The sequence below is a fragment of the Mustela putorius genome, unplaced genomic scaffold, assembly GCF_011764305.1.
Source record: "Mustela putorius furo isolate JIRA1106 unplaced genomic scaffold, ASM1176430v1.1 tig00000580_pilon_pilon_pilon, whole genome shotgun sequence".
Taxonomy (NCBI): domain Eukaryota; kingdom Metazoa; phylum Chordata; class Mammalia; order Carnivora; family Mustelidae; genus Mustela; species Mustela putorius.
Window position 1 is genome coordinate 14,760,130 of NW_025421423.1, and position 21,919 is coordinate 14,782,048.

The window sequence follows — 21,919 nt, forward strand, 5'->3', positions numbered from 1 at the left end:
GTTCCTTGCTCAGCAGGGAGCCTGCTTCTCCTTCTGTCTGCGGCTCCCCCTGCTTATGCTCTCTCTCACTCTCCCTCTGACAAATAAAATCTTAAAAAAAAGAAAGAAAGAAACTTCACTGTTAATCCTCAATATGATTGGTTGTTTAACTCCCTTGATCATTAAGTCTTACTTATTATACTTTTTAGTCTCTAAAATCTCTTTCTCCCTCATTCTCCTCTTTACAATATTGTCAGAGTGAACTTTCAAAAAATAAACACAACTATTCAGTGCTATTGTTCTCATTCTTTAAAACATTTCATTTTTGATAGCACAGACAACACTCTAGCACTTTAGGATGGCATATGATGTCCTTTCTACAGTTCTTATCCAAATCAGTTTTTTTTGGCCACATTTAGTACACCTTTCTTCCTGAATTTCCCTAGTGCTCAAGCTTCAGTGAATTCTTCCTATTCATTGATGCTTCTGTACCTTAACACTTGCTGTTACCTTGGTCTGGAACAAGGTTTAACTACATTGTACTTGCTTTTCAGGATCCAGTACTCGTTTCTTCTCTGCTGTGGATCCCATTACCAGTTGATCTCAGGCAGGGTTAGTTAGTCCTTTATTGTTTAGCACATCAAATTGCATTTTTCTTGCTTGTTAGATTCTTCTAGATGGGAAAGTTCCTGAGACCAGGACATTATCTTATCTTTTTATTCTCCCTTGAGTCTAAAACAAGACTTAATGCCCTGCATAATTATTTGCTGAATTGGAAATAACTAAGTTTTCTAAAAGCTCAAGTAACCAAGTGGATGGTGATACTCTACTCTTAACTGAAACATGGAGGGACAGATTTGGGTTTTGAGCCTGTTTACGTTGAGATATTTATGTTACATTTAGGAAATGCTTAGGAGATAGTTGAAAATAGGACACAGGAAAAGCAGATCTGAGTGTCACTAGTAATTTGGTGATACTGCAAATCATGGAAATTGTTGAGGCCACATGTAGATAGAAGAGAAGACATATGAGAAGATAGTTCCACTAGTGACTAGGGTCAAGGAACAAGAAGAGAAATAGAACTGATGGCAGTTAATTTTCTTCCTCTTTAATAAGATGTAATGGCTTGGAAATAAATTTAGGGAAACAGATATTATTTTTTTAAGGATCATTTATATATATGTATTTCTTTAAAAATGGGGTTAATAAATTTTCTTTAAAAGATTTATTAATTTTTTTTTTTTTTTGAGAGAGAGAGGGAGAGTGAGTCGCAAGCAGACTCCACACTGAGTGTGGAGCCTGATGGGAGACCAATCTCATGATCCTGAGATCATGACCCAAGCCAGAACCAAGAGTTGGTTGCTCATCCAACTGTGCCACCCAGTCACCCCAGTGGGATTAGTACATATTTTTAAGAATGAACAAAAGAGGACGCCTGGGTGGCTCAGTGGGTTAAGCTGCTGCCTTTGGCTCAGGTCATGATCTCTGGGTCCTGGGATCAAGGCCCGAATCGGGCTCTCTGCTCAGCAGGGAGCCTGCTTCCTCCTCTCTCTCTGCCTGCCTCTCTGCCTGCTTGTGATCTCTCTCTGTCAAATAAATAAATAAAATCTTTAATTAAAAAAAAAGAATGAACAAAAGAGAGGGAATTAAGATAGTGGAGGACTAGAGGACCCTAAATTTGGTCCCTCAAACAGCTAGATAGTTATCAAATCATTCTGAACACCTGCAAAATCAACTGGAAATCTGAGAAAAGAAATGCAATTCTACAGATAGGAAAGCAATCACTTTTGCAAGGTAGGAGATGGGGAGACTTGAATCTGAGATGATATATTGGAGGCTATGATGAAGGGGAGGGAGCTTGCTTAAGAAGGCTACCACAGGGCACCTGGGTGGCTCAGTTGGTTGGGCGACTGCCTTTGGCTCAGGTCATGATCCCAGAGTCCTGGGACTGAGTCCCACATTGGGCTCCCTGCTCCATGGGGAGTCTGCTTCTCCCTCTGACCTTCTCCTCTCTCATGCTCTCTCTCACTGTCTCTCTGTCAAATAAATAAATAAAATCTTAAAAAAAAAAAAAGGCTACCACAAAGCATTATAAGCAGTGGAACACAAAATCAGAACTTTTAGAAGCCTGCTACAGTGTGGTAGTCCCTGGCTTAAAGGTGCCTAGGTGGCAAAACAGGGCAGAATCCCAGGTGGGAGTTTGGTATCAGGATCCCTGGAGTCACAAGAAGAACAGGGGTGCCTGAGTGTGGCAGGTTTCCCAGGTACAAGAGTGGGGAACATGGCTGAAAACAGCAAGTTTAGGTGCTGGCTTTCTGCTCTTGGTTGCCATAAACCCAGGAACTGCTACACAGTTGTGTAGCAGCTCTCTTGGCTGGTGTCAAGCAAAAGGCAGAAGCATGGTGGGAGGAATAGCACAGGTCTGTGTGACCAGAAACTGTAAAATGTGGAGTTTTGAAACTCAGTGGTGTGCCTGGGATAAAAATGCTTGATCCCAGGCCGGGTGAATGCAGAGTTCAGACAGAAACCAGGGAGATGAGAGTGATTGACTGCTTTTCTGTGAGAGCTCACTGGTCTGAACTTTCAGCTTTAGGACTAGAGAGCAGGGTGCTGCCATTTTTTCCCCATCCATCAGTGCTGAAGCCTTCAGAGAGCAAAACAGTGCCACATAGTGGAACCGAGAGCAGCTTGTGCTGAGCCTGGGCCCCTGGCAAGGGAGGCACATTTCTACTAGGGCAAGGCACTTGAGAATCAGAAGATGACCAGGAACAAGTGGCTTGCACCAAATTTACTGATCATAGATGGCTACAGCTCTTGGGGAAAATAGTATATATAGCATTTGTGGTTTTTTTTTTTTTTTATTCTTTAGTTTTTCAGTATCCTTTTCTTGTTATTATTTTTTCAATTTCTATTTTTATATATATGTATACATATATTTTATTCTTTGTTTCTTTTCCTTGTATTTTATTTTTGTGTATATATATATATATATATATATACTTGTGTGTGTGTGTGGTGTGTGTATGTATATAAATTTTCTTTCTTATTTTGAGATCTAGTTTCCTTTAACAAGCAGACCAAAACACACCCAGGATCTAGTGTTTTGTTTTATTTTTTTGTTTCTTATTTATTTTTCTTCTTGTTTTTGTTTTTTTCTGATTTATTTTGTGTGTGCATTTTTTTTCTGTTGTTATTGTTATTGTTGTTTTTCTCATTCTTTCTTCTATTCTTTTCTGGACAAAATGATGAGACTGAGAAATTTCCCCCAAAAGAAAGAACAGGAGGTAGTACTCACTGCCAGGGATTAAATCAGTATGAATATAAGTAAGATGTCTGAACTAAATTTAAAACAACTATTATAACGATACTAGTGGGCTTGAAAAAAGCATAGAAGACACTATAGAACCCCTTACTATAGAAATAAAAGAACTAAAATCTAGTCAGGCAGAAAATAAAAATGCTATTACTGAGATGCAGTCCCAAATGGAGGCTATAAAAATGAGGATGAAATAGACAGAAGAAAGAGTCAGTGATGTAGATGATAAAATGGTGGAAAATAAGCTGAAAAGAAGAAAGAAAACTACTGGATCTTGAAAGGAGACTTAGAGAACTCAGTGATTCCATAAGTGAAATAATATCCAAATAATAAGGGTCTCAGAAGATGAAGAGCAGGAGAGAGGGGCAGAAGGTTTATTTGAACAAATTATAGCTGAGAACTTCCCTAACCTGGGGAAGGAAAGAGGCATTTAAGTCCAGGAGGCACAGAGAACCACCCCCCTCAAAATCAGTAAAAATAGTTCAACATTTCAACATATAATAGTGAAGTCTGCAAATGTCAAAGATAAAGAGAAAATTCTGAAAGTAGTTTGAGGCAAGAGGCCCTTAATCTGCAAGGGAAGAAACAAGGCTGGCAACAGACCTGTCCACAGAGACCTGGCAGACCAGAAAGGACTGACATGATATATACTCAATAAGATAATGGGAAAAATATGCAGCCAAGAATACTTTATCCAGCAAGAATTCAGATTAGAAGGAGAGCTAATGAGTTTCTAGGACAAACAAAAACTAAAGGAATTTGTGAACAGTAAACCAGCCCTGCAAGAGCTATTAAAGGGGATCCTTTGAATGAAGAGAGAGCCCCAAAGTGACAAAGATTAGATAGAAACAGAGAGAATGTACAGGAACAGTGACTTTACAAGTAATACAATGGTAGTAAATTCATATCTTTCAATAATGTAAATGGAGTAATGCTCCAATCAAAAGACACAGGGTATTAAAATGGATAAAAAAATAAGACCCATCGATACACTGTTTATAAGACATTCAATTTAGACCAAAAGACACCTCCAGAGTGAAAGTGAAGGGTTGGAGCACCATTTATCATGCCAGTGAATATCAAAAGAAAGCTGGAGTAGCCATCCTTATATCAGACAAACTAGAGTTTAAACCAAAAACTATACTGAGAGATAAAGAAGGGCACTATAGCATAATAAAAGGGTCTATCCAACAAGAAGATTAACAATTGTATATATTTATGCCCCTAACTTGGGAGTAGCCAAATATATGAACCAATTAATAACAAAATTAAAGAAACTTACTGATGATAATACAATATAATAATAAAATAATAATGTCTGTCATAGCAAAATATAGATCAGTTAAACAGATCAACAAGGAAACAAGAGTTTTGAATGATACACTGGACCAGGTGTATTTAACAGATATAGTCATCCTAAAGCAACAGTATACACATTCTTCTCGAGTACATATGGAGCATTTTCCAGAATAGATCACATGCTGGGCCACAAATCAGGTCTCAACCAGTACAAAAAAAAATCCAAGATTATGCCATGCATAATTCTCAGACCACTATGCTTTAAAACTTGAAGTCAACCACAAGAAAAAATTTGGAAGGACCACAAATACATGGAGGTTAAAGAGCATCCTACTAAATAACGAATGGATGCCTTCGGCTCAGATCATGATGCCAAGGTCCTGAGATTGAGCCCTGTGTCAGGCTCCCTATAGGGAGCCTGCTTCTCCCTCTCCTCCCTACTCATGTTCTCTCTTACTATCTCTGTCGGTCTCTCAAATAAATAAATAGAATCTTTATTTATTTATTTATTTTTAAAAGATTTTATTAATTTATTTGACAGACAGAGGCTGAGAGGCAGGTAGAGAGAGAGAGAGAGGAGGAAGCAGGCTCCCCGCCGAGCAGAGAGCCTGACACGGGGCTCTATCCCATGACACTGGGATCATGACCTGAGTCGAAGGCAGAGGCTTTAACCCACTGAGCCACCCAGGCTCCCCAATAAATAGAATCTTTAAAAAAAAAAAGAATGACTGCGTAAACCAGGAAATTAAAGAAGAATTTTTAAAAAATGCACGGAAGCAAATAAAAGTGAAAATACAACAGTTCAGAACCTTTGGGATGCAGCAGAGGTGGTCCCAAGAGGGAACTATATAGCAACACAGGCCTTTCTTAAGAAACAAGAAAAGTCTCAAATACCCAACCTAACATTACACTAAAAGAGCTGGAGAAAGAACAGCAAATAGGGTGCCTGAGTGGCTCAGTCAGTTAAATAACTGACTCTTGATTTCAGCTCAGGTTATGATCCCAGAGTCCTGGGATCAAGCCCCAAATTAGGCTATTAGGCTTACCACTCAGCAGGGAGTCTGCTTCTCTCCCTCTTCCTCTGCCCTCCCCCCTAACATGTGTACTCTCTCTTTCTCTCTAATTAAACAACAACAACAACAACAACAAAAACCCCACCAGAAACAGCAGATAAAGCCTAAATCCAACAGGAGAAGAGAAAGAATAAAGATCAGAGCAGAAATCAATGATACAGAAGTTTAAAAACCTGTAGAACAAATCAGTGAAACTAGGAGCTTGTTCTTTGAAAGACTTAATAAGATTGATAAACTGCTAGCCAGGCTTATCAAGAAAAAGAAAGGAAGGACCCAAGTAAATAAAATCATGAATGAAAGAGGAGAGATCACAACCAACATCAAAGAAATACCGTTTTAAAAAACACATTATAGGGCAATTATATGCCAACAAATTCGGTAATCTGGAAGAAGTGGTTCATTCCTAGAAACATACAAACTACCAAAACTGAAACAGGAAGAAATAGAAAATCTGAACAGAACCATAACCACCAAGAAAATTGAAGCAATAATTAAAAATCTCCTAACAAACAAGAGTCCAGGACCAGACGGCTTCCCAGGGGAATTCTACGAGCATTTTAAAGAAGAAATAATAAACAGTTCTTCTGAAACTGTTTAAAAAAACAGAAATGGAAGGAAACTTCTAAACTCTTTCAGTGAGGCCAGTATTACCTTGATCCCTAAACTAGACAAAGACCCCACCAAAAAGGAGAATTACAGACCACCATCTCTGATGAACATGGATGCAAAAATTCTCAACAAGATAATTAGCCAGTAGAATTAAACAGTACAATAAAAGGATGATTCGTCACGACCTAGTGGGATTTATTCCAGGGCTGCAAGGGTGGCTCAGCATCAACAAACCAATCAGTGTGATACACTACATTAATAAAAGAAAGGACAAAAACCATATTCTCTCAGTAGATGCAGAAAAAGCATTTGACAAAGCACAGCATCCTTTCTTGATTAAAACTCTTAACAGTGTAGAGATAAGGGTACATACCTCAATATCATAAAAGCCATCTATGAAGAACACAGCAGATATCGTTCTCAATGGGGAAAAACTGAGGGCTTTTCCCCTAAAGTCAGGAACACAACAGATATGTCCACCATCACTACTGTTGTCCAACATAGTACTAGAAGTCCTAGCCTCAGCAATCAGACACAAAATGAAATAGAATGCATCTGAATCAGCAAAGAAGTCAAACTCGCACTTTTCCCAGAAAATATGATACTCTGTGTGGAAATCCCAAAGACTCCACCTCAAAATTGCTAGAACTCATACAGGAATTCAGCAAAGTGGCAAATCCGTTGCGTTTCTATACACTAACAATGTGACAAAAGAAAGAGAAATCAGGAGTCAGTCTCATTTACAATTGCACCAAAAACTATAAGATAACTAGGAATAAACCTAACAAAAAGGGCAAAGGATCTGTACTCAGAAAACTATAGAACACTCATGAAAGAAATTGAGGAAGACACAAAGAAATAGAAAAATGTTCCATACTCTTGGATTAGAAGAACAAATATTGTTAAAATGTCTATGCTACCTAGAGCAATCTATACATTCAGTGCAATCCCTATCAAAATACAACCAACTTTTTTCACAGAGCTGGAACAAATAATCCTAAATTTGTATGGAACCAGAAAAGAGTCTGAATAGCCAAAGGAATGTTGAAAAAAGGAAACCAAAGCTGATAGCATCACATTCCGGACTTCAAGCTATATTACAAAACTAAAATCATCAAGACAATGTGGTACTGGCACAAAAACAGAAGAATAGATCAATGGAACAGAATAGAGAACCCAGAAATGAACCCCCAACTCTATGGTACTATTCTTCAGCAAAGCAGGAAAGAATATCCAATGGAAAAAAGTTTCTTCAACAAGTGGTGCTGGGAAAATTGGACAGCCACATGTAAAAGAATGAAACTGGACCATTTTCTTACACCATACAGAAAAATAAACTCCAAAGGGATAAAAGACTAAATATGAGACAGGAATCCATCAAAATCCTATTAAAAATTTGGCGTTTTTTGGAGTTGCTGCCCAGCAAGCAGCAACTCTCTGACCTTGGCCATGGCAACTTCTTACTAGACATATCTCCAAAGGCAAGAGAAACAAAAGCAAAAATGAACTATGGGGTGGGGGATGCCTGGGTGGCTCAGTCGTTAAGCATCTGCCTTCAGCTCAGGTCATGATCTCAGGGTCCTGGGATCGAGCTCCGCATCGGGCTCCCTGCTTGGCAGGAATCCTGCTTCTCCCTCTCTCACTCCCCCTGCTTGTGTTCCCTCTCTTGCTGTGTCTCTCTCTGTCAAATAAATAAATTAAATCTTAAAAAATGAACTACTGGGACTTCATCAAGATAAAAAGCTTTTGCACAACAAAAGAAATAGTAAAACTAAAGGCAACCTATGGAATGGGAAAAGATATTTGCAAATGACTTAGCAGATAAAGGGCTAATATTCAAAATCTGTAAAGACCTTTTTGAACTCAATACCCAAAGAACAAAAAATACAGTCAAGAAATAGGCAGAAGACATGAACAGACATTTCTCCAAAGAACACATACAGATGGCCAATAGACACATGAAAAATGCTCAACATCACTTGGCATCAGGGAAATACCAATCAAAACCACAATGAGGTGTACCACCTCCCACCTATCAGAATGGCTAAAATTAACAACTCAAGATGGGGAGGATGTAGAGAAAGGGGAACCCTCTTACACTGCTAGTGGGAATCCAAACTGGTACAGCCACTCTGGAAAGCAGTATGGGTTTTCTGTGACAAGTTAAAAATAGAGATACGCTACAACTAGTGATTGCACTACTAGGTATTTATCCAAGGATACAAACAGTAATTTGAAGGGGCACATGTGCCCCAGTATTTATAGCAGCATTATAAACAGTAGCCAAATTATGGAATGAGGCCACATGTCCATCAGCTCATGACTGGATAAAGATAAAGATATATACATATATATATATATGTATATGTGTATATATGTATATATATCCACTGGAGTATTACTCAGCCATCAAAAAGAATGAAATTGTGCCATTTACAATGATGTGGATGGAACTTATTTATTATGTTAAGTAAAATAAATCAGAGAGACAAATACCTCTGATTTCACTCATATATGGGATTTAAGAAACAAAGATGAACATAGAGGAAGGGAAAGAAAAATAAGATAAAAGTAGAGAGGGAGGCAAACCATAAGAGACTTTTTTTTTTTTTTTTTAAGATTTTATTTATTTATTTGACAGAGATCACAAGTAGGCTGAGAGGCAGGCAGAGAGAGAGGAGGAAGCAGGCTCCCTGCGGAGCAGAGAGCCCGATGTGGGGCTCGATCCCAGGACCCTGGGATCATGACCTGAGCCGAAGGCAGAGGCTTTAACCCACTGAGCCACCCAGGCGCCTCCCATAAGAGACTCTTAAAGATAGGAAACAAACTGAGGGCTGCTAGAGGAGAGGTGGTTGGGGGTAAGGGGTTACTGGGTGATGGGCTTTAAGGAGGGCACTTGTTGTAATGAGCACTGGGCATTATATGCAACTGATGAATCACTAAATTCTGCCCTGAAACTAATAATATAGTATGTGCTAACTAAATGGAATTTACAGAATTTTAAAAAAATGTACAAAATATATTATATTTTCATATATTTTTGATTCCTGGCCTTTAACATCCTAAAATGGTTTCTACTATCTGTGTAACTGAAAATTTTTACTGTAAAGGTGGCTGCAATATCAAATTATTGCAATTATGTATCTTGAGATCAAACAGTTCATTATTTCTTTCAAGGGCAAGAACGTAATATATTTTTGCCTCTGGGGAGGGGGGAGAATGATCATTTTCCTAAGAGAAGGAAGGATTCAGTGCTTTCTTTGCTTGTGGGTTTCCTCTTGTTCACTTTTGATCTAGATATTGGTGGTTATGTTCCAGTCCTCCTGCATGTGCCCACAAGGATTGGGAGTGGAGTGGACACCAGCAGAAGCACCATTTTTTCCTGTAGACATTAGAAACAAGGAGCTTTTTGCCCTGCTTGTCAAGGCTCAGGACAGAGAGGAGGAAGAAACAAGTATAAAGGTTTTGGTTTTGGAAAGAAGTTGGAATCTCCTGACCCTGGGACCTTAAGATCCACAAAATTGCTGAAAGAAAAAGTACTACCTTATTGAAAGGTAAGACATTAAACTGTTTTAAGGTTTAAGCCGTTTTAGCCACAGTAGCATGTTTTCATAAGCTGTGAAATCAAGCAGTCATTTCCGCTAAGTAAGGTTTTTGTGAAATAATCACCCATCCAGCCTTCCTGGTGAGATAAAGACCTGTATGGCTCAAGGGATGTTTATAGTGAGGGAGAGCTTTTATAAAATTGTACTCATTTTTTAAATGACATTTACTGAATGCCAGGCACTGTGGTAGGCCTTGGATATACAGAGATTAAAGTGTCAGTCACCCTACCTATCTTCCAGAAGTTCTTATTCAAGGAAAGAAAAAAACCCTGATGATTACAATGTGATAAGTGCTATAATAAATAGGTCACATGTGTAATATAAGAGTGGTCTAAATCTGAAGCAGTTATGTTTGTGCCCTAAAGGATTAATGGAAGCTCTTGAGGCTGGAAGAAAGGGATGGATATTTGAGGTAGAGGGAGTTATATGTTTAAAAACATAGGTATGAAAGAGTGTGCTGTATTGTAAGAACACACCAAATTGCAGAAATTACCTGATGTTTGCTGTGGGGCAGAAGAGGGGCAAGTGATGAGATGTTGCTAGGTGGGAGTGCATTAATTATGGAGGTCTTGTTGGATGCTAGGGAATTTTTAGCTTACTTAATAAGCCATGGGGCAGCACTGAAGATGAAAACAATTGTGGGACTACCTGAGTTTTAAGATGGATAGGAGAAAAAATAAGTATACTGGTTTTAAAATAAGTATGTGCCTGTAGCTCTCAGTGGGGTCCCAGTCTCTTGTCTTGTCTTTTTTTGCTAATATTCCTCTATCCTTGTGTTCTTACTAGATTGATTCTAAACTTTGTAGGTTACGGGAGAGTAGGATTTTGATTTAGACTATTGAGAACTAACTCTCCAATTTGTGCCAACCTGGAACACCTTCCAAAGTGTATTCTGCATGTCTCAACCTAAAATAATTTTCTTCATTCTGGAGAGAAAGCTGTAAACCCAAGAGTAAAGATGTTGGTTAACTAATGCTGTAACAAGGAGGTGGCCAACTCTTCTTGTCTTTAAAAACAAGATCATAAATTTATGGTGACCCTCCCCCCCACCATGGAAAAGAAAATCATCCTAAGAGAAGTCAGACTTGATCCTGAAATCTTCTGCAGGAATTAGTTAATTTGAGGACTTATTAGAGAGTCCTGGTTGCAGGAGAGACGCCAGACACAAGGTACAGATTTTGGAGTGGCTGTTTGTTGAAGTGTTAGTTGACCATCCTATTTTAGAGGAGCTCAAGACTCAGTAAAGTAAGTCACACATTTAGGGACCAGGGAGAAGATGGTGACCCTAGTGGAAGATCTGGGTGAACTGTTCAAATAGGGATTTCTGCATTCTGTGGATTGTGACCTTTACTAAGATAAGGGAAAAAAGAAAGAAGGATATTATTATTGGATCTGTGACATTCACATAGTAGATTTTAATGACATTCAAAGATCTTGCTGTATACTTTAACCAGAAGGAATACAGTCAAGTTGGGCAAATGGCTCTATATAGATAAGGATGCTGGAGATCTGTTGGAATCTGACCTCAGTATGGCAGTTGGTTTCAAAACGACATGTAATCTAGTTGGAACAAGGAGAAGAATCGTATTTGAAGAAATACATTTCAAAAGTCATCTGCTAAGATTGGGAAGCTGAATTAAAAGTCACAGATTCTAGGCCAAAAGCAGAACATTTCTATAAAATTAGTCCAAAAAGCAAAAACTGGAGGGAAAAATCGAAAAATTCTTAAAAGATGTCTTGAGGTACTCAAAATGAGATACATCAAGAGTAGTAGGCTTTAGGGGCGCCTGGGTGGCTCAGTGGGTTAAAGCCTCTGCCTTCAGCTCAGGTCATGATCCCGGGGTCCTGGGATCGAGCCCCGCATCGGGCTCTCTGCTCAGCTCTCTGCCTGCCTCTCTGCCTAATTGTGATCTCTGTCAAATAAATAAATAAAACCTTAAAAAAAAAAAAGAGTTGTAGGCTTTAGTCTTCAGAGCTATCTGTGACCTATAAAGTTTCTGTCTGTCCTATAAAGTTTTACCCTCTTTAGGTTAGAAGCTCTAAAGTATGATAATTGCTTATAGAAAGAATAATACATTGACAATTGAGGTGTGTGGCAGTTATCACAGAAAATCTTTTTTGATAGAAAGGAACATTCAAGGAGTAAATCTGAAAATGATAACAGCCTGAGCTCAGCCCTCCTTATAGAACAGTTCTCATACTGACCCTCTAAATAGTCCTATGGAATAGAATTTAAATATATTTATATTTAATTCTACTAGATACTAGTTTATCTAGTTTGAAATTCTAGTCAGAGGTAAAAAATATTTTGAAGGTACTGAACCTAAGAGAATTGTCATTCAAATTCAGAGGTTTTTTTTTTTTTAAAGATTTTATTTATTTATTTGTCAGAGAGAGAGAGAGGGAGAGCAAGCACAGGCAGACAGAGTGGCAGGCAGAGTCAGAGGGAGAAGCAGGCTCCCTGCAGAGCAAGGAGCCTGATGTGGGACTCGATCCCAGGACGCTGGGATCATGACCTGAGCTGAAGGCAGCTGCTTAACCAACTGAGCCACCCAGGTGTCCCAAGAGTTTTTCTTTTTTTAAAATATTTTATGTATTTATTTGACAGAGAGAGATCACAAGTAGGCAAAGAGGCAGGCAGAGAGAGAGAGAGAGGAAAGCGGGCTCTCTCTGCTCAGCAGAGAGCCCAATGCGGGACTTGATCCCAGGACCCTGGGATCATGACCTGAGCCGAAGGCAGCGGCTTAACCCACTGAGCCACCCAGGCGCCCCGTCAGAGTTTTTTTTTTTAATTTCTTTAAAAAATTTTTTTTTAAATTTAGGATTTTAATTATTTGAGAAAGAGCATATACAAGTCAGGGGAGGAGCAGAGGGACAGAGGGAGAAACAGGCTCCCTGCTGAGCAGGCAGCCTGACACAGGGCTCAATCCTAGGACTCTAGGATCTTTACCTGAGTCAGAGCAGACATTTAACTGACTGAGTCCCCCAGGTGCTTCCAGAATTCTTAAAAAAAAAAAATAAATAAATAAAATTTATTTATTTATTTATTTATTCATTCATTTATTTATTTATTTATTTATTTATTTATTTATGAGAGAAAGTGCGTGTGCACAAGGAAAGAAACAGAGGAAGAGGGACAAGCAGACTCCATGCTGAGTGCAGAGCCCGAAATGGGGCTCGGATTTCAGGAGCCTAGATCATGACCTGAGCCAAAATCGAGTCAGGTGCTTAACTACTAAACCACCCAAATGCTCCACAAATTCAGAATTCTTAGTAGGAAATATATGATTTTAATGGTACAGAAGAGATTTTGTCATTAGCTATGTCATTATTTTAAATCTAAGAAACTGCACGTTGGAGGATTAGGTGGTCCCTAATAGACCTAAGAGCCTCTGTCTGTGGTAGGAAAGCACTAAGTGTAGATTTTGAAATGCCTTTAGTTAAGTATTTGCAACTTTATGAATGTTGAATACTTCATCCTAGAAAGACATCCTCTAGGTTAAAAAAGGTTTTTTAAATTTTCCTAATGATTTATAGTATACTCCCTTATATAAGAGTAAAGAATTTGTTGTGGTTTTACTCTAACATTTTTTGAACAAAGAAAAAATGGGGGTGCATGGCTGGCTCAGTTGGCTGGCTATAATATGCAACTCTTAATCTCTGGATTGTGAGTTCAAGCCCCACATGGGGGTAGAGTTTACTTTAAAAAAAAAAAAAAGACAAAATAGGTTTCCTGTGTGACAAAGAAAAAAAAAATCAAATCATAACCCAATTTAATTGTTCTTCAGTGTATGTAGCTCAGTAAGAGATTGGCATTTATCCCTATTTAAAATTAAAGGTTTTAAGAAGTGTTTTATTTGTGAACACTCAGAGTAGCATTTCAGAATGCAGTGATTTTTTTTTTTCAATGTGTTTGTATGATTAAGAAGTATGTATATGTTAGTTTATTATGAGCTGGGCTGTGACAATGTTAATAATAGTATTATAGGGCGCCTGGGTGGCTCAGTGGGTTAAGCCACTGCCTTTCAGGTCATGATCTCAGGGTCCTGGGATCGAGTCCCACATCGGGCTTTCTGCTCTCTCTCTCTCTGCCTGCCTGTCTACTGTGATCTCTGTCTGTCAAATAAACAAATAAAATCTTTAAAAAAAATAATAGTATTATAATGTGTTATGTATTTGTAGTGTGTTTTTGTATAATGTTGCCATTTGATATTCAAAACACTAAAACTAGTAGAGCAGATACCATCTGTTTTACAAATGAGGAAGAGTGAGGCTCAGAGAGGCTAAAAATACCACTTGAAGTCACAGAGTTAAACACCATTATATTGCATCAAGGCTTCTTTGAGATGAGCATAATTCAGTTTTATAGGCACAGACTGGCTTCGTCTGCATTTTATTGTCTTAATCATTGCTTTTAACAGAAAACTTTCTACACAAGGCTAGAAAAGGATTTTGAATATCCGTAGTAGAGACAAACATTTATTCCTATCAACAATTTTTTTTTTTTTTTAAAGATTTTACTTATCCATTTGACAGAGAGAGATCACAAGTAGGCAGAAAGGCAGGCAGAGAGAGAGCGAGGATGCAGGCTCCATGCCGAGCAGAGAGCCCGATGCGGGGCTCGATCCCAGGACCCTGGGATCACGACCTGAGCCAAAGGCAGAGGCTTTAACCCACTGAGCCACCCAGGCACCCCTCAACAATTTTTTTAAAAAGATTTAATTTATTTATTTACTTGATAGACAGAGATCACAAGTAGACAGAGAGGCAGGCAGAGAGAGGAAGAAGCAGGCTCCCTGCCGAGCAGAGAGCCCGACGTGGGGCTCTATCCCAGGACCCAAAGGCAGAGGCCTTAACCCACTGAGCCACCCAGGTGCCCCCCTATCAACAATTATTGAGAGAAGGTATCAACATGTTTTCTTAAGTTACAAGAACACAACATCCTTATTACCACCATAACACTGGCTAAAACGGCATGCTTAATAGTTATTAAAATGTTTTTCTTTTTCCAGGAGGACTAACAATACTTGAGAATTTGGAGAGATTACTTTTATTATGGTTATACCTAATATGAAAGTTCTAGAAACCAGTTAATATGTGCTTTTGAAGAGTGGTAGGGAATTTTTTGATTCTGATAGTTTCACTTTTATTCAGATTAATTGTACATGGTTATAAAATTTTTTTTGACTTAACAGATTATAAATTATGGCCATTTTCTGAAATACCCTATGAAATTGGGTATCTTGTTATTTTACAGGATGAAGAAACACGAAAAGATTATGACTACATGCTGGATCACCCAGAAGAGTACTATAGCCATTACTACCACTACTACAGCAGGCGCTTAGCCCCTAAAGTGGATGTTAGAGTTGTGATTTTGGTCAGTGTATGTGCTATTTCAGTGTTTCAGGTGTGTATTGATGGAGGTGTGTGTCTGCATGTGTGTACTTGAGTGCACGTTGCCTAGTGCTGGTTATTAAAAGTGAATTAGAAGTACCTTTTTGTAAAATTTTACCTGTACTTGAGGCTACTATTTTTTAGACTAGAAAAGTAATCATTTATTCAACCAACTTATTAACATTGGAATCTTTGTCAGTGGCAAATCCAAGAAATTGATGAATAACATCATTATATAATAAGAAAACCCAACAAAGATCGTTTTTTCATTGTTTCTTTTAGAGTATTTCCCTCCTAACCTGATAATATTACTTTTGTAGGACTTTTCAATGATTGCCCATTATATTTGTGAAAAACCTGAATTTCTTAATATGACCTGACAAGTCTTGGCCCCTATCCACCAAATGCCAGGAAGTGCTTGCCATCACTGTAACAACCAAAAATGTCCCTTGCATTTCCACTGCCTGCTAAGGGCAGTTTTGCTTTGGTTGAAACTACTGAAATAGATTAAAATAGTAATCTTTGATGTTGTTTTAAATGTCATAAAAATTTAACTTCAGCTTGAAATGAGTTTTTCCTACTGTTAAATTAACCACAGCTATCATGTCTTATTTTAGAGGAAAGGAACATGTCAGGTGACTAGAATGAATCAATTTGCTAGTCTGAAAAATGCTTCTCTAGTTTAATTCCCAGAAATAGGATTCACTTTATATGACAAAAAGAATTACTATTGAATACTAAGGTTGTGCATTTTAAATATATTTGCTTTTGCAGGAATATTTTCCTTTCAAAGGGGAAGCAGGGATAATTTTACCTTTCTGTTTTAGATATAATACCCTGGTAACATTTTTCCCCCTAGTCCTAATAGAGTGCTACTATAATATTTCAAGATATTATTGGTATAACTGCAGTATTCTTTCAGTAAAATAGCAAATGAAATGTGGAAATTGAAGAATAGGATGTTTCCTGACAATTAATGAAACCCTTTATGTATATTTATCAAATAAGTTATATGTTTTCCAGTCAAATAAGAGTTCAAACATGTTAGAATCCTTTACTTCAGAATATGATGAGCATTAACTGTATATATTGAGATGGTTTAGGAAAGAGATGGGAATAAATATAGTTGCCTTAGTCTATAGCCTGTGATTTTTCTTCTTTTAAACAAGTTCCTCACCGGCAAGTTTTGCCATGTAACTCTTCCCCCGCCAGAACGTAGATCACAGTCTCACAGTCTTAAAAACAAAAGAAAGATTTCTTAATGGTGATCTAGGGAAAGCCAAATGGTAGATTTGAAGTCATAGATGTGATATGATTCTATTGATTCATCACCTAATCTTGGGTATCTCCTTTCTGAATTAATGGCTTTTGGCCTAGGTTAGGGCTTACCTGATTTATCCAGCTTCAGGTCCCATGTACATGTGGGTGGGCATTATTTCAGGTTTATCTTTTACTTACAGAGAAAGAAGATTGAGGTCCCTATTTTTTTAAATTAAGTAAGCTCTATGCTGAATGTGGGGCTTAAAATCATGACCCCAAGATCAAGAGTTGTATGCTGTACTGACTGAGCCAACCAGGTACCCCTTGAGGTCCCTGTTTTTTTTTTTTTTTTTAAATATTTTATTTATTTATTTGTCAGCGAGAGCGAGCACAGGCAGACAGAGAGGCAGGCAGAGTCAGAGGGAGAAGCAGGCTCCCTGCAAGCAAGGAGCCCGATGTGGGACTCGATCCCAGGACGCTGGGATCATGACCTGAGCCGAAGGCAGCTGCTTAACCAACTGAGCCACCCAGGCGTCCCGAGGTCCCTGTTTTTAATCAGAATTGCTTTGGGTAGGGGGGATGGTGTTCACCAGGGTGCACTTTGATAGTAAAAATGACCTATTTTTCTTTGTTAAATATTTCAGTTTTTCAGCTGGTGGAACAGCTACGACAAGGCAATCAGCTACCTAGCCACAGTGCCCAAATATCGTATCCAAGCCATGGAGATTGCCAAGCAGCAGGGGTTACTCAGAAAAGCCAAAGAGAAGGGCAGAAACAAAAAGTCCAAAGAGGAAATTCGTGACGAGGAGGAGAATATCATAAAAAACATTATAAAAAGTAAAATAGATATAAAGGGAGGCTATCAGAAACCCCAGATATGTGATCTTCTCCTGTTTCAAATTCTCTTAGCACCTTTTCACCTGTGCTCATATATAGTCTGGTATTGTCGGTGGATCTATAATTTTAACATCAAAGGTAAAGAATATGGAGAAGAAGAAAGACTATATATCATACGGAAATCCATGAAGATGTCGAAATCTCAGTTTGATAGTCTAGAAGATCATCAGAAAGAAACTTTTCTTAAACGAGAGCTCTGGATAAAGGAGAATTATGAGGTGAGTAATTATTTGCTGGAGTTTTTGTGTCATCTTACTTATGAAATTAAAATTTGGTGTAGGAGAAGGGATTATAGAAATGCACTCCAGTTTCTGAAATCCAGGATTTAAAATTATGAATAAAGGTCTTATTTTTATTGAAAGTGTGACTATATTTGGTAGTGGAAAGTAAGTTTTTAACCTGTAATTTGTCTTAAGAGATGAACTTCCTTGGGACGCCTGGGTGGCTCAGTTGGTTAAGCAGCTGCCTTCGGCTCAGCTCATGATCCCAGCGTCCTGGGATCGAGTCCCGCATCGGGCTCCCTGCTCTGCAGGGAAGCCTGCTTCTCCCTCTGCCTCTGCCTTACACTCTGTCTGCCTGTACTCGCTCTCGCTCGCTCTCTCTCTGACAAATAAATAAATAAAATCTTAAAAAAAAAAAAAAAAAAAAAAAAAAAAAAAAAAGAGATGAACTTCCAATATTTTAACTGACTCATGCTAAAAATCTTTATGATGGTCTAATTTGTTATGTTAAACAGCAGTGGGATAATAATGTATGATTGCAAGCATGTCACAACAACTTTCTATTAATTGCTCTAATTAAAATTTGTTCTTTCCCACATTTTCTTTCAGTCATATAAACTTAGCTACAGGGATTAAAAAACAAAGCAAACATGGGAATAAGGGAGGGAGGAGGACATGGAAATGTTGAAATAACTTCATTTCAAAACAGAGCACAGATGCTTCTGTGTAATAACTAACTTAATGTATGAAAGGTTACTTTCATTTTCTTAAAAATGCCTCTAAAGTTTGGGCAGCTTAATAAATGTTATATTCTATAATTGTCAGTTACCTTGAGGTGATCAGCCACTTAGCTGAAGTCTTAAAGGAACTATTTATCTCATCATAATGATATTATTTTAGGTTTTAGGCAGAATTAATTGGCTAATGTATTAAAGATAAGAATAAAGCACAGTGATGAGGCACCTGGCTGGCTCAGTCTGTAAAGCATGTGACTCTTGATCTCAAGGTCATTAGTTTGAACCTCACATCAGGGTAGAGTTTATTTAAAACAAAACAAACTATAGGGAGGGTATGTGCTACGGTGAGTGCTGTGAATTGTGTAAGACTGATGAATTACAGACCTGTACCCCTGAAACAAATAATACATATGTTAATTTTAAAAAGATATTAAAAAATAAAAAGAATACAGTATAGTAAAATCTTCTTAAGAAATCTGAATGTATTTGTGTTTTTAGTTTCATAGACATTCCTTTTTATATGTGGCATCCTAAATAGGTTTTACTGAAAGTAGAGTACCAGTTGGAATTATATTTAAGTAACTTACTATGAATTGCCAGAATGTTTTGGCAAGTAGATATAGTTAGCCTGCTTGTAATTAATGTAAAAATGGAAGGTAACATACTACTTTGCTCCTAAAGTACTTGAAAAGTTTTCTCTTAAGTAGGGTAAGCAGCCCAGTTCACAAAACTGGATCTTTCATGGAGTACTATCCTGAATTATCATATTATTCTATGAGGTGATCTTAGTCATTACTTCCCAAAATTTGGAAGTAAAGTCATTTCTTTCTAAAATTTGATGAAACTGGTTATGAAAACTTGTCCATTTAGTTTCATCTGACTTCCACAAAAGTTACAGAAATGAAGATTTTCTTTGTCCTTAACCTGTGTGGTTTGTTAACCCTTTTTGGGAACCTTAATAAAATATTTTGAAAAACCAGTAATTATCTTTGAATTTGGAGACAGTTGTATACTTAAGGTCATTTTATTCCTTGGTTAAGATCAACAAATACTGAAAGTCATCAATTTCAGAGCACAAGGTGCTGGGTGGCTCAGTGGGTTAAAGCCTCTACCTTTGACTCAGGTCATGAACCTGGGGTCCTGAGATGGAGTCCCAAATCGGGCTCTCTGCCTGCTTCCCTTCCTACTTGTGATCTCTGTCTGTCAAATAAATGAATAAAATCTTAAAAAAAAATTTTTTTTCAGAGCACCATATTAAAGAAATAAAATGGGATTCTTTAAGATTGAACATTAGTTGTAGAGAGAAAGGAATATATTCTTAGGTTACAGAAACCAGTGACAAAAATTACTAAGCTCTTGTCTTTTTTTTTTTTTTTTTTTTAATTTAACACCGAATGTTAAGGTGCTTAACTGCTTAGTATTTTTAGATGCATGGTCTTCAGAAGACAAGTCAGTACATTCATAGGAAACGTTTACCTAAAGTTATATTTGAAAAATGTAAATATGCCATAAGATAATGACAACTGTTTCCCTTTGGGTAGTAAAGTCATTTAGTGTTATTTATATGTACAGGTTTATAAACAAGAACAAGAAGAAGAACTAAAGAAAAAATTGGCAAATGACCCCAGATGGAAGAGATACAGGAGATGGATGAAGAATGAAGGGCCTGGACGGTTAACGTTTGTGGATGATTGAGGATTGCTACTATGCCAAACCTTAATTGTGATATTTTCATAACTGAATTATTTTAGAAATGTATCAACTGCTCCTCAGCAGTACTTAAAATTCCTCAAATATTTGATTAAACAGAATAATGTAGAAATTTAAATTTTCCCTTAAAACTTTATACATAAGACATTTATTATGATTGTTCAATTTTTATAATCTATTTGTGGATTTTGTTAAATGATCTGACATGAAGATTTACTTGTTGCCATTTAAAATTTTTATATGTTTAGTTAAAAGATTTGACATGAAAATTTATTAGATACCATTTAAAATTTTCACGTGTTGTTTATTCTTTATAAGTGTTTCCTTTTTCTTTGTTACAGTGCTACATTTTTCTGCTTCCATGGCCTCTAATATTTTCACAAAACATAAAAAATTCTAATTACATTGTGTCTTTAGACACAGACTTCTTTGGCAAAATGATTTCAACTGTCATGTCATCTCATTATAGTCATTCTAGGATTGAAATATGTTCAAAATATCTCTCTAGGAGAGTCTTCTGCCAGAATGTGCTTATATTATTTTTCCCCGTCATAATATTCTTATTAAGATCAGAAACTCTCCAGGAGAGCGAATCAACCTTCATGTCCTTGTAGGATGATCTTGATTACAGTCATTATAGGACTATAACTGTATTCTCGAACATTTTTTCCAGAAGAAACCTTAAAAAGGTCTTTTGTACCACAGTATTGCTTTCCCGAACCCCTTCAGTTAAAAAAAAAGAAAGAAAAACAGCAGAAATAGTGTACTGAAAAGTTGTTCATGTATTATTAAGTCCTTGAGTCATGAAAAATCCAGTGTACATGAGTGTATTTACATGCATTTAAACCAGAAAGAGGAGGTGCATGGTTGTGTGCTATTCTTTCAAACAGTGAAATCTCTGTTTTATACATGTGGAAGTGAAAGTAATTCACACATAAATTGACTGAAACAAGTATGATACTGCATCATGGTATTGATACACAATCATGATAGTGAATCAGTACTCCTGTTAAAGGATTTATCTCATTGCTTCATATTAATAAAATGGTTGCAATATATCACAAGTTTGTTGGTATGACATTTTAAGGATTAACATAATTGCTTTTGTATTATATAGCTTTAAAAGATTGAAGTAGATAAGATACACAGACTGTTTCTAGCTAAAATAAACTAGTGTTTTCAGGAGTGCAGCCCAAATATGTGATATATACAAAAAGGCAGGAGGGAAGAGTTTTTTTTTTGTTTTTGTTTTTAATATTTTATTTATTTATTTGACAGACAGAGATCACAAGTAGGCAGAGAGGCAGGCAGAGAGAGAGAGAGAGAGAGAGGAGGAAGCAGGCTCCCCGCCTAACAGAGAGCCTGATGCGGGGCTCAATCCCAGAACCCTGGGACCATGACCCGAGCTGAAGGCAGAGGCTTTAACCCACTGAGCCACCCAGGTGCCCCCAGGAGGGAAGAGTTTTGACCTTGTGAGTCATTTAGTCTGTGAGTGAGGACCTCAGTTACCTTAATAGATAGAAATTTGGGGAAGAACTTCAACTAGATTATCAGTAGGACCCCTTTGCTGTTATAAAATTCTGAAATAGTTACATTTTTCTAAGGCACTTGCCCCTCTGTTAAAATTTCAAACTTCTGGTATTCTGAGTTTTCTTTTTACACCCAGTAATAAGGAATAATAAAAGGACTGGGTATGTAGCATTCATAAAGGTTGGCTGATTCAAACAATGTGTGTTGGAAATTATTTTGCATATCTGCTAGATTGTTGTATTTTTCCCTGGCTATATAGAAGCCTCATTTCTGAAATCACCCCCAG

The 21,919-nt window shown here is 37.4% G+C and overlaps 1 protein-coding gene across 3 annotated transcripts in view; it reads left to right on the forward strand.

The window, feature by feature from the left end:
• The window catches only part of LOC101678740 (dnaJ homolog subfamily C member 25), a 28,778-nt gene extending 7,617 nt beyond the window's left edge, over positions 1 to 21,161 (forward strand). Inside the window, exons 2-4 of one of the 3 annotated variants that reach the window (XM_045081702.1) lie at positions 15,139 to 15,261; positions 17,183 to 17,653; positions 19,966 to 21,161. In XM_045081702.1, coding sequence (XP_044937637.1) covers positions 15,139 to 15,261; positions 17,183 to 17,653; positions 19,966 to 20,088 — 717 coding nt within the window. In that variant the 3' untranslated portion in view covers positions 20,089 to 21,161. Of the gene's footprint in view, positions 1 to 15,138; positions 15,292 to 17,182; positions 17,654 to 19,965 lie in introns of all 3 variants that reach the window. The other 2 variants (XM_004747905.2, XM_045081703.1) reach the window with 2 other exon arrangements.
• The last annotated feature ends 758 nt before the right edge of the window (positions 21,162 to 21,919 follow it).